We start from the raw sequence: 14,297 nt of genomic DNA on the forward strand, positions 1-14,297 counted from the left end.
TTTTTTTAACTGATCATGGCTTGTAATTTATTATGTAATTGCATTTTGTAAATGGGCTATTTCATGAAAAAATCCATTCGGGGTATGCTATGGTTGAGCCTTTTGTTACCCGGCTCTTGGGATCAAGACTGCTTTCTTCCATTTTTGGAAAAACTGTCATGCCAATAGAAAGCCATGAACAATTTGAATTGTTTGCCACTATGGTTTTCAGTGGTACTGCTGTATTTTTAAATGTTATCATTATTACTTGCTAAGGCAAGTTGTACTTTTGAGATTTTAATAACATTCTTAAATGTCTTATGAGTATCAAAAATAATTTATCGCCTGGTAAAGTTCTCTCTGGCTGGCTGGTATTGATTAATTGAATTTACTATACATAATAAAGGAATTTATTTAGTTTCTTAAGTAAAAGAAAAATCAGCAGTGTTAGCTGATTCTTGATCACTAGTGGACTAGAGACATGAGTATTATTCCTATTTCCACCTTGAAAATAAATGTCTGCCTGGCAGGCAATTTAAAGTTAAATATATTATGACAGATTTTAACTTATGCATAGATAAAACTTTTTAAATATTCAACATTTTCCCTCATTTAATAAGGTTTCACTGATGTTAAGAAGATGAGTTTTGAAAAATTGCTGTCTGAACCATCAAAGGTTTACATTATGTCTGCGGAAAAAAACAAGATTCCAAATTTTCATCTTTGTGATATCATCAGCATTTCTTCTGGTGACCCAAATAGCATGATGACCAAGTGCCTTACGAACATCAGCCCAGTGACCTCGGGTTACACAGAGGTGATTAGCATAAATTTATTAAAGCATAAGTTTCAAAAATAATCAGTTCTAAGTTTAGTTGGCTATTTTGTCATTAGAGGGGTAGAACATCCCCGATGAGCAACACTCAAGGTGACATCTATTTGTCTTGTAAAGCTCTTATCCCAGCTTGACTTGCGAGGTTTATTACTGAATTCATATTACTACTCTTATTGGCAGCATAGCACATTGAATTTTCATTTCATAAATTCTTCTAGCTTCAAATGAAATGTCCTAAATTGCAATTGGCATCCCAAGATACATTGGCCCTCGTACATTAGTTTTTGTTAGAAGAAACGACTGTGTACTTCGTTAGTATTTAAAATGCTGACTTCTTTCAGTTAATGCCTAAGAATTGTGTAGTGTGGACAATTATATTTTAATGTCATGTATATATGGTGAATATCCATTATTATACTTTGTTTATTATTTTTATCTTAGTCTTAATTCTCTTTTAAAAGTTTTTTTCATACATTCGTTATACATGCTTCAGCTTCCAACACGTTTATATGGCACAGCAGTTGAAGACACACTTTTGAGGCTTAAGTTGCTACTGTATGTGTGAGGATTGAAATTTATTTTCTCTGCTATTTCTTGTTTTATGTTCATCTATTTCCTGCCTTCTCCCACTCATTTAACTCAAACTCAACAGTAAGTATCAAAATCACAGAAATATTTGATCTTTTTTATCAATTTCCTATTCGATTGGCAACTGATTGTAGAAAGTTTGTACTGATGCATTTTAAGAATGTTTATATGACCACTCCTCTTTAAGCCAACCACAAAAAAGGCTTTGTGAGACCAACTGTCTATCTGGGCTAAATTAGACGAAAATCTGAAATTAATAAAGTCACAAGTTTTGATTTGTTAGAGTGGTTGTGAACATTTTGCTTCTCAGGCTCCACTTGGATTGATTAGGTGATATGAAGTTACATTGCTTGGGATACCACGTTAAAAGTTCTTGCAATGTTACATTTGATGGGCATTTGGATGGTATAAACTCTTAGTAATGAGATGAAATGTATACATTGCATATAATATACATTCAGGATTTATATTCTGGAGAACATTGCTGTTAGCTCTTTGAGGACAAATTACTTTGCGCTTTACCATTCCTCCAGGAAAAGAATGATTTTGGGTATCAGTAAGGTAAATTAGATGCTGAATGGTAATGAAATATGATAGATGTTTTCCTTGACAATAAATGTAGTGTTCTGTGGCATGAGTTATGAATTTAAAATCTCTTGGGAAACATTATAAAAAATCTTCTAATCAACCAAACAATGGAATGGAAAAGCAGGATAATCTTCGCTTAAATATTTAAGAAATGTTAGGTAATTAAATCAAACATATTAATTGTAGCATAAAAAATCAAATGTTAATAATGATTAATTGAGAATTTGTGTGTTGGAAGAAAATTGCTCTTGTTTTTTCTCTTATATTATTGCTTCTAGAAGCAGTAGTGGAGATTTTCACCCATAATGACCAGATTTCTTCCTCTAACTTGATATGAAAAAGTCTAAAGTAATGGAATTTATTGGCATGTTTCTTAAAAAGTGATTTCTGAGATGACCATGCCGTCAAAATTTTCCAACACATTGAAATCTTGCTGGGATAAAATTTGCGTAAATTGGTCAGAGCAACAACCTCTTGTTCCAAAATTGCCATTTTGAAGCAGAAGTTTCTAATACTATAGTAGGAATCTTGCAAGTATACTCACTTGTGTGTAACTTTTACTTACCTCTGCAACAGTCAAAACATCAGATTTGTCGGCAACCCAGTATAAATGGCCCTCCTTAACGACAGTGAACCTGTTGGAAAAAAATATTAGGTTACTTTCATTTAAATAAAAATATTTTAGAACCATTTTAATGTGGCATTCTGTGTACATAAATTTTTACTTCTCTAGCATATTCCTTGGCATGAATTGGTATTTTTTTGATAAGCTGAAATAATGTGATTCAGTTCACTTTATTTCTCGTTCAGAATTACTAGCTGACAGCCATGCATACAAAATACTATGTGCTCACTTAAGTCCAGTATCATGGTCTCATTATAATATATGTTCTTTGATATTTTTTCTGGGTACCTTAGCATAAAATATGAATTCAGTAAATATTTATTGTCTCATTGTGGTTGTAAAGGCAGCTTCAGTACTCCAGACACAAATCATATCAATGGGCCAAAGGGTTATTAATTTTAACCAATCTCAAACAGTAATGACATTATGTAGCCATAAAGTTCACAACTTTATTATAATCAACTGAGCATCCACTTAAACCAATTATAGCAGTAAAGAAACAATGTGATTAATACACAGTTTCCCAGGAGCAGATACTGATTCAGATCATTATCTAGTACTAATGAAATGTACTGTCTGATTCACGAGGATAAAATAGGGAAGACTGTCGAGGAAATGTAATTTAGAAGAATTTACTGGTACAACAAGAAAGTAGTATCCGCAGGTTTTAAAGAAAGTCATGAGTGTGGAAAGAGAGATGGGTACAATAGATGAAAAATAGGAAAATTTACTACAAGAGTCAGACACCTATTATGTTCTCAAAATCAACTCTCATTAGGCAAATACATATTTGAGCTTGTGGAGGATCTTTTACTGCTGATCCTTTCTTATGCCATTGAAATTACATATATAATTACTATTTCCTATCATTGCATTCTAGACTTGTCTATTATAGCCAGGGTTAATTAATTTGGAACTGATTCAAATGACCTTTCTCACTATTTAATGAGGTTTTGCTGTTTTAGAGTTTATGTCCCTCATGGATGTGGTAATCTACTAGAGGCATGGTGAGTTTTCAATGTATTCCTGGCATGTTGTGCAAAAAGATAGCTAGCTAGCAAAATGGGTGTCCATCTTTTACCCTGGGCACACTATAATGTGATTATGCTTCTAAAGTTAAATAAAGATCTCGACATCATGTAAGATGCTAGACTCACAGGGAAGCTTGAAATTTTTATATAAGCACAGGAAGTGTGCCATAAATCTGTGAAGTCATGAGCAGGACACATGCTTGTAGGTTTTGGACAAATGATTTGATTTCCTTGTGTAATGCCTAGCGTCCCACTGCATATAGGTTTGGTGTTTGGACATGCTAACTTGGGTTAGCCAGGAATTAATGGAATAAGGAAGCCAATATGGGTCCTCTGTTTCAAAATAGATGATAAGTCATTGAAACTCTTATAAATTGTACCTTATTGAATAAGAAATACTTACCAAAATATTACTTTTTCATTAAGTCCTTTGGGTGCATTCCAGGTCAATGTAATAGACGACTTATAACTGTTGTTGATGTGAGTGATTGCATTCTGTAAAAAGTAAATGTTAATCATCATTGTATCTGATACAGATACATCCAGATCAGGTTAATCTTGCGATCTAGAGTTATATCAGGAAGTTTTCAAAGATTTGTCATAATGAATATTGAATAAAGAGAAGAAAAGTCATATTAAGATTAATTTTTATGATAAAAAGAACCCATTGATTATGAATAAATTAGAATGGATGATATTGACTCCACCAATAGCATAAAAAGTAAATAGGTCACTCAGGTTCAAGTGAATAATTCAATCAGCAACTTCCTCCTCAGTCAAAAACTTATGAGTCAGATTAGGGGAAATTATTAGTGACATCATCAATTTCATGTATGGAAATAAGGTCGAATTATGTGAATTCGAATTATGAAAAAGACCTTACTATCTTCATTAAATGAAGAACACAATGTATATTTCCACTGTTCTATATTTACGTACAACTAGTTTCAATGCTGAGGCATCATCATCGGGTACAAATTAATCAAGTCGCGGTCCATTTATATACCATTCATGAGGAGGGGTGGGGGAGAAGGAGGGGAAAAAAGTGGGGTTGCAATCGGCATTGATGGGAAGGGGGAGAGGGGTGTTTAGCATCAGGAAAGGTGATTGGTGGGTTCACAGTGGGGGGGGGGGGGGGGGGGGTTTGCTGGGTCTTTCTGTGAAGGAAAGGGTTACTTCCAGGAATTGGGGACAGGTATTCAAACAATAAATCGTTAACCAAATGACCTGTTTTTAAATTCTTCCTGATTTCCAGCTCTTCCCACTTGTCCATCCTCATTCCTTTTTCCATCTGGTGCATGAGTTCCGAGTTGAAATCACTCCCATGATTTTCTTCCCATAGATGCTTGGCGAAGTGAGATTGCTTCAGGTCACAATTTCTAAAACAGCATTTATGCTCCTCCGCCCGTTTTTTTAATGATCTCCCTGTTTGGCCTATGTATATAGCACTACAGTCCTTACAAGTTATCTTATAATTGCCACTTTTATTTTGTTTTCCTACTTTGTCTTTCGTAGCATTCAAGCATGATTTTAAGTTATTCGTATTGTAAAAAGCTATTAGAAATTTTTCCCTAGGAAAAAGGTTGGCTATCTTTTGTGAAATCAATCCAAAACAAGGGAGTTTACACCATTTGTAACCTATTTCCTCTACATTAACTGGTTTGAACAAAAGATTGTTTGCTTTAATGGGACGTTTTCTTTGTAGAATTTTTTCAATTAAATTTTCTTTGTAGCCATTTTTCATTGCTAAATCTTTAATCGTTTTGAGTTCTTGAACAAAATTATTTTTGGAAAGAGGAATGGCCAATAGTCTGTTTAGCAGGAAATGAAAAGTGGGAAGCTTGTGCGATATGTGTGGAGGAAGTTGAAGGGGATGATGTGGTCTGTGGTGGTACTTTTCTGGAAAATTGCAAATTCATTCCATTAAACTGTGTTCTTCATTGAATGAACATGAACTTCCACAAAGTTGAGCCGGGAACAATTGAATACCTAACTACCTTATTAATTTAATGCTTAAGAGGAGAAAGATTTTGGCAATGGTCAATATAAGGCAACAATAGATTGTAAAAATCCTTCGCCTTGACTGGCATTCAAACCTGGATCCCTCTTAGTGGAGGCATCTCCTGCAGTTTCTAGGAATTTTTCAAAGGTTAAACACCATTTTGTTTAAAGTTGCCTTTAACCTAGTGGACTGTGGTGCTTCGCACAACTACAAATACTTGGGATATTGTATGAACGGTATTTCGTCATAACATCTTGCTACTTTAATGCCCTCAAAATTTTGGAATGTAAGAGGATGCCTCAGTAGCTTAACTGGCAAAAGCACTTGGCCAGACATCAAGGGATCTGAATTCGAATCCCAGTCGAGGCAAATGATTGATACACTAAAAGTGTTACAGTGTGCAGATGATTATACTAAAAGTTACTGTCACAGCATCTCCCACAATCTCTTTTTGATTTTACTATAGAAGTAGAATTTTTTATCGAAAATTTTAAAGTATAAACAAAAAAATGAAAAGGGAATCCCTGTATAATCAGGTGCTTGAAGCCTCCTTACAAATTCTTGAAAATAAAATGAGCAATTTCAACGTACAAAAATTATATGCATAGGCCTAGATTCAAAATGGGATCCCTCAATATCTAGCTAAGCTTATCCTCTTACCCTGTTATAATATTCAGTATATGAAATTACCCTCAAATGTAGGATAACCGGCTAAGGAAATTGGTTGGAAGTTGTAGGATTCAGCTTCCAACTCGGATCCAGGGAAATTGTGTTTGCACCCTGAAATTTCACACATGGTGGTGACTTTGCCATAAGTAATTGATTTGGCATTTCCTGCAGTTTCTTAGAATAAGTCATTTTAGTTTTACCAAGCAGTCTTATAATAACATGAAGTGTACTGCACCTGGTATCATTTGCCCACGTATCACAGGATGTGATGTGTTTAGAAAGTCTTAATTGCTGGGGATTAGGATGGTTCGGGGGCTAGCATACTGGCTTCCCACCCAGAGGACCTGGGTTCGAATCCTGGAGATGGCAGGTCTTTTTCATTGGTATCTCGATTCCTCTTTGAGGTGTTTTCTGGAGAGCAATTTGAGTGAGTACACCGTCCATTGTTGGTGCCTTTCATTAAGAGTAGGCTTAATGGCACAAATGACCTCAGCTGTCAGTCACCTCCCCTCAAGTCTACTACTACTAAGTCTTAATTGCATATACTGTTTGTATAGACCATGACTTGCAACTTTGAGAAATTAATTTCAGATATTCTTAAAACTGGCTAGTAATGCATTCTCTGTTGGTAATATACTATGGTATTCGTAGTAGTATTTAGGGGAGGCGACTGACAGCTGAGGTCATTTGCGCCATAGGGGATGGACAGGAAAGGATGAAGGGTGGAGAGAAACCCGGCGTCGGCATTAGCCTACTCTTTACGAAAGGCGCCAAGGGGTCCACAGCTTAGCGTCCCATCCGACGGACGGCGTACTCACTCAAAGTGCCCTCCACAAAGCACCTCAAGTAGGGATCGAGATAGTCTGAAAAATATTCAACACCGCCGGGATTTGAACCCGGGCCCTCTGGGTGGGAAGCCAGTACGTTAGCCCCCGCACCATCTCGATCCCCATGGAAAATTAAATTTTTTATTGGTTATTAAAATTTGTAGGATATGTTCTTTTTTCCTTGGTTCATACCTGTCATGTTCTTTTGTCCACTCTCAGGTTTTTACTCACCTATAGGAACAGAAGGACATCTGTCTTAGTTCCCTAATGTCAGGGATAGCACTATGGGTAGGTGCTGATCCATCCATCGCTAGTGCTTTGACAAATGTGAACAATTTTAAAATTGAAATTGTACTAATCCTCTATCATCATTTAAGTAAATATCGAAGAAAAATCTCATTAAATTCTTAAAAGTTCTCTTTCCCCCATTCCCTGCCTGTAAAATCGATGGAACACCAACTGCTACAGCCCATTGTCCAGGATATTTACCTCCCTCTTCTGTGCTAGCCGACTAGACACTTCACTAAATACTTTTCCATCCCAGCGTAATGATCAATCAGGAATCCCACATTCGTCGCATTAGCATTATTTTTCCTATGACCGCCGATACGACGTGGTTTATTGTTTTAAAAATATAAAATAACCTTAGGAGCGTACAGTCAGCAAAGGCTATACGTGCGCAGGAAATTGATTTATTGCTTCCTATCCATCCTTCCCATACCTGAGAAATCTGTACTCTTCCGCTGGAAAGGCTTCAATATCGTCTACACGTGCTCAAATTGCGATACTGCCCTTGTATCTTGAAATATTTTTTTCCCGCTTCGCTGCTCAAGGACGTGGGGAATCAATTGTATAAACAATTGATTGGTCAGGAAGACGATATAACGATATAGTTTCTTGATTGCCATTGGCACGTGCCATTTTTACGCTATAATCTAAGGAAGAGATAAGATTCAATTAATGATTCCGTTTTACGACACCTGTTCAAACATTTTTGAATGCCGATTTACCAGCCTCAACTTGGTAGCCAGTTCACGGGTATTGCTGGTTTAATTTCCCTGTAGTGTAATAATTTTCACTAATAAATCTTTCTCCTAAGTGATTGCTAATTAAATGTTTTCCTAGTAAATACAGTAAATATTCCCTGCCCACCAAGGGAAGTATTTCAGTAATAGTATTTTTCGCAAATGTATTTTGGACATTATTTTTATTTTTTACTTTCAAATTTTACGTAGCCTACTACTACCTTAAATTTTGTATATGTTCCCTATAATTTTATCTTAAATGTTTTTCCCGAGTATGAGTTACTTCTTTTTCAAATCTCCTGAGAGAGCGTAGGTTTTATATAACTAGGTGAGATTTACTACGGCTTTTAAGTTATTATCAAGAATAGTTATTATTTTGGAGTTTGCTCACAACCCACTTCTTAATTCCATCCCGCTTAAAATTTTTACTAAATTCTTAGACATAATTCTATACCTTACGGGTGAATTATAATTTTAAATAGTTGCTGAAATATTATCCATATTAATGATTTCATTTAATGAAGTTGTGGTATTCTTCTGTAAAGATAAGATTTTTTTCTGCATGCGCCAGTTGTAAAAGCAATCTGAATGCGCATGGAATGTTGATTTTTTTTCGTTTATTGTGTCCTGTAAAATCACTTCGATTATTTCTCTCCCGAAGCAGTCATTATTTTTCAAAATACATATGCAGCTAGTATTCCTCCAAATTTGAATTTTTCCCTTGAGCACGTTTTAAAGAATTCCATGCCTTTGTCTATTCCATTATTCCAATTTGTGAAATTCTTTATGTATACATATATATTATTTATCTGCTGATATTTTGTCTTGCTGATGTACGTTTTAGAATTGAAACTTATTATTTTAGAGATTATTATTTTAGCGAAGTGAATCAAAAAATGCTCAAGAGAATCGTAATTAATTAATTACAAACGTATCAAAACTAGCTTTAAAATATACCATGAAAAAATAGTTGAACAGTACCAGGAATAGATTGTCAGAATCTCCAAATTGCATCCATCACTCCTGGCCGCGTACACGTAACTGCGTGCCATGTCTTGTTTTTGAAGCAGTCACCCTTCGTGATTAAAATTCATCTTATCGTCCCAGATTAATTCATTACTCGTCCCCATGAAAAATTATTAGTCAATCAAATTTTCTTGTCAACGCCTCCGAGGGTTCCCAAAAGTGTTATTGCGACAGGTACGCTAACCATTCCTGTGGGCGCGATAGTCAATAGGTAACACAAAGCGCGGTGCTTCGCCTGTTTTTCACCAGTTGGGAGAAGTCAGTATTTTTTCCTTGCGCCCAATATGCACCAATCCGGATCGGTATGAATAAAAGCCTAAAATTATCTTCAAAAAATCGTCCTGAAAATTATGTCCTGCTTACCCCGACTGACTCTTGGCAATTGACCAGCTTCGATCCAGGAGCCACGTCGAAGTGTCCGACAGCCTTGTTGCCAACACGACCTTGGACGAAGAATCCTTTGAAGTTGTCCCTTCCGGTTAGCAGAACTGAAAAAGAAAGAGCAATTAATATATGGCCGCTGACTTGCTAGCATTGCTTGACGAAATGCATCATAAAAATATAAGTAGTTACTGACAACCAGTAATTCAGAATGTTAAAATTCCGGTGTCCCTGAAACATAACCCAATTATTGAATCCATGCCAGGATAATAGGAAATTTCAGGGTGTTATCATTTAAAAGCATTAATTATGACGAATCGTCAAATGAACCTTCTTCCCAGACTTTAGAATACTGAGATATTTTTCAGTTGGGAGAAAATTTAGCTTAGATACCTATAAAATAATCAGGCCTTGATGAACATTTATGAGTTGGATGGAAATGAGTTGTGCGAGGCTCAGGATTGTATCTGGATAAAATTTTGTTTAAAAAATTGTACGTTTATTTCTTAGTAAAAAAATATGTATGACACGTTGTCTTTTCACTTCGAAGCTATTCTCCCCGGGGATTCCTCTCCCTCACTTTTCGTAACGAACGTTATCAACTTCTCCTCCAAATGGTTCACGTTTACAATATTTTGAACTTCGTCTTGTTTTTCACTTTCGAGCCTACTGATAAAGTACGCGGTTATCCCCACCTAGGTTAACTTTATCGCGATTTTGACCACCAGCCAAACAAATTTGAAGTTGAAAGTGGAATGTGTATTCTTGAATGTTAGACCCGTTAAGTCCAGGTGGATTAGGGATGCAGCCAAATTTCTTTAGCATATTATTAATAATTGTCTGTGTGCTAATAATGGCAATTTAAAACAAAGAGGAATATTATTCTGATAATGGAATGATTTTATTAAGATTAATATTCTCTTAATTGAATGATATCTCCGACTGTTAACTACAAGTGCCGTTAGCGCTATGAAACTAAATAATAATCACCTCGTTCGTGGATTGTTACTTAGCGAGTGTTAAGTGAATGAATTACTGGATATAATATGGCTTCTCTTCACATGATTGCCGAGTTACTTGAGCTGTCAGCCGTACCAACATCTCTCAGAAAGGAAGCATCTGCTTTCATCAGAATGCAAATATCTATGTCGTTGGATTTAAGGCAAAGTTTATGAACTCTCGTCATATGGGGCAACTTGGCCTTACGTGTGTGCTAAACGGATAGGAAGAAAGCAATTGAATACATAATAGACTCCTTATTCAGCGAAATAGGTTCCCCAAGCATCGGATCGTATTGTGAAAAAAATCATCTTCGTATTAGGATTATTATCGCGTGATGACTTTTCTTTTCGTCGCCAACTTAAAAGAGTGTGGACAATTTTGGGGTGTGCGATAGAATGCGTGAGTGATTATCGCGAAATAGTTTCATTACGAACCACCCCGTCTTATCATAAAAGAAGGAGATACTAGTTACTATACTTCCATCTCGTGCTTCAGTCGATTCATCCTGTTCAGTTTACCCTGATTGTACGTGCTAGGAGCAAACGTATCGTACATACCGCTCGTATTAAAAATTCTTGTCAGGCTTCATGGTGTAACATTTCTCTGACGGTAAAAATACCGAACGAGAAAACATAAATACGCAATACATAGATGAGAGAATGGCGAAGCAAGGGATTTAAATACTACCCTCAAAACTAAAGTTAATGCTCGGGTTCTAATGATTAAAACTGACTATGAGTTGGAAGACTGTGAGCTTTTCGTGCTATCACTTTCAGTTGGTGAGTTGTCGTTCGAAACGAAATAGGCCCTAGAGGTGGACATTTCCGTTTGAATATTAAGTATATATCTACTTCGGAAAATGAGTGATGTCATCAATATAAGATGAACCTCGCATTTTTATACTGCAGAGTCATCAGAAGTAGCATTATAAGTTTTCAAATGGGACTCCTATCAAAATATTATTCAGTATTCTGAGTACCAGTATTCTGTTGGTACGGTATCAGACATTCGCCACCTATCTAATTTACTATTACTTAGGAAGCGTGTCGCGTGAAATCACGCTTCAGGGCGTGCAATTGCTGCTCTCGGAAATTGATCTATTTCTAGATTACATTATCAGTTTCCCTTCGCTCTTCTTATTTTTTTGGGGGAAAAACAGCGGCAAGTTTAAAGCTCAGTGACTGTTACAATGGTGCCTTTCTGACCCCGGAAGAGCCTGGTGAACCCAGGATACGCGGAATAACCTCATTAAAAGATAAATTCGGATGACATCAAAATAAATGAATACATCTGTCTACGGATCACCAGCTACATACAGTTGCTCAAAACAAATTTTTATTTTCGATCTAATGTCCTTGCCGTATACCCTATAAGTGTCCACTTTACTATATATTACTCCCAATTTGAAGTTCAAGTACATACGCCTTGGAAAGCCACCATGAACGTATATTAATACATTATTATTATTAGGGACATACAAGTATCATTTGTATAATGGTCACGGTAGTCCAGGGGCAGAGCGTTGGACTGATAACGTTGAAGTCGTAGAGCGTTGGAGGGCCAGGGTTCCCTCCCTTACCTTCTGGCACTCTCTCTCTCTCTCTCTCAGCTCCACCCAAGCTGTGTGATTTTTCGGGGACCAGATCTTCCTGGGAGTGAACCATCCATTTTTTTATGATTACATTACATATCATTTTTGTCATTGCTTTATTTATGTCATTGCATTGTTTTTATTTATCATTATTTTTTTATCATCCGCGCATCAAATTTAAAGACTTTTTTGAAATTCATTAAAAGAGGGCAGTATTGTTGGCATATGATCTGGATACGATCGAGTAGGAAAATAAGTTTACACTTGAGATTACTGCAAGGTTTTTGAGTTGCTCCAAAGTTGGACGAATGCGGGAGAGATCCAAAAACCTAGGGAATCATCTGCAAATCACCGCGGAAGTCTTTCGGTGCGACTATAGAAGAACTGTAGTATGTAGTAAAGAACTTAGACCAACAAAGTTAGACATAGAAAAGGAACATGACGTAGAGAAGGATAGCTTAGGCCCAGGCATACTCGACAATGAGATGGAAAGGGCATTAAGGGAGATGAAGCTAAATAAGGCCGTGGGGGTGGATGACATTCCCGCTGAACTATTGAAATGTTTAGGAAAATTTGGGAGGAAGAGGCTGTATGGGCTGATTCGTACTATTTATGAGGAAGGAATCTGGCCGGAAGACTTCGTGAGATCTGTTTTAGATCATATTCCGCAAAAGGCAAAGGCTACATCATGTGAGGACTATAGGACAATAAGTTGGATATCCCACGCAGCTAAAGTTGTTCTCAGGATCGTAAACGAAAGGATAGAGAGTAGGGCAAATGATTACTTAGGGGATGATCAGTTTGGGTTTAGGAAGGGGAGAGCTACGCGTGATGCCATTGCAGTAATGAGATTATTAATCGAGAGATACATAGAACACAACCGGGAAGTATTTGCCTGTTTCGTAGATTTCGAAAAAGCGTTTGATAGAGTGAATTGGGAAAAACTAATGAGTGTATTGAAGATAATAGGGATAGATTGGAGGGAAAGGAGGCTAATCCGTATCCTGTACATGTCTCAGACTACTCAGGTGCGAGTGGGGAACGGGAAGTCCGGATGGGCAGTGTAAGGAAGAGGTGTAAGGCAGGGTTGCCCATTATCACCGTTGCTGTTCAACCTGTATATAGAGGAAATGATCAAAGAGGCATGGGAAGAACTGGAGGTAGGAATGAAAGTGGGCGGGGAATTCGTGAAATCAGTGAGGTTTGCTGATGACCAAGCTTTAGTTTATCAATCAGCCAAGGGGCTGCAAGCATTGATGAGTGAATTGGAAATTCAGTGCGACAGGTATGGGATGAGAATCAATATTATTAAAACAAAGGTTATGCGATTTTTTAGAAGGAAAAAGGCTAAGCTAAACATTACAATAGTAGGGCAAAAACTAGAGCAGGTAGAACAGTTTACGTATCTCGGAAGTATTTTGGACCAACACGGTCAAAGTAGTAGGGACGCAAGGAGAAGAATTGCGCTAGGCCAGGAGGCTTTCACAAGGAGGAGGGAGTTGATGACAGGGACGTTGAGGAAGGATATTAAGAAAAGACTCGTTAAAACTTTGATATGGAGCGTAGCTATGTACGGCGCGGAAACGTGGCCGTTGAAGTAAGAGGATAGACGTAGATTGGAGGCTTTTGAAATATGGGTGTGGAGAAGAATGGAGAAGGTGAAATGGACAGAGAAGAAAACAAACGAGGAAGTGCTAGGTATGATGGGTGAGAAGAGGAGATTGCTGGTAGATATCATAAGGAGGCAGGAAAAATGGATGAGGGGCGTATTGATCGGCAGTGGGATGTTGGATACCGTAATAGAGAATGTTAGGCAAACGAGGAAAGGAAATAAATAGGATAGGGATGTTGGACGGGATGAAGGGAGGAAGGAAGTACTCAAGAGATGAAGAGGGGTACCTGATGTAGAGTAGGATGCGGGATTTTGTGTTTTGTTAGGAGTAATGAAATATTTGGTAGTTGTGTCCATCCAAAAACCTACCTTGACCGGTAGATTACCTTAAAAAAATATATATTATATATAGCATCTTTATGGTCATCCCTTATTCTTGATGCGCACTAGAAATTAATAATAGTAAACAAGGAAAGCATGTACACAAACGTAGACATAACTCACTTTGATGCAATT

General features: G+C 36.9%; 1 protein-coding gene across 1 annotated transcript in view; it reads right to left on the minus strand.

The window, feature by feature from the left end:
- The window catches only part of l(2)34Fc (lethal (2) 34Fc), a 31,142-nt gene that overhangs the window by 2,361 nt on the left and 14,484 nt on the right, over positions 1–14,297 (minus strand). The window contains exons 3-5 of the mRNA XM_071592874.1: positions 9,559–9,683; positions 4,050–4,141; positions 2,556–2,625 (exon numbers count right to left, since the gene is read on the minus strand). Of these exons, the coding sequence (XP_071448975.1) occupies positions 2,556–2,625; positions 4,050–4,141; positions 9,559–9,683 (287 nt within the window). The remainder of the gene's footprint in view (positions 1–2,555; positions 2,626–4,049; positions 4,142–9,558; positions 9,684–14,297) is intronic.

This window comes from Hetaerina americana, unplaced genomic scaffold (genome assembly GCF_022747635.1).
Source record: "Hetaerina americana unplaced genomic scaffold, ioHetAmer1.1.p SCAF_5, whole genome shotgun sequence".
Lineage (NCBI taxonomy): Eukaryota > Metazoa > Arthropoda > Insecta > Odonata > Calopterygidae > Hetaerina > Hetaerina americana.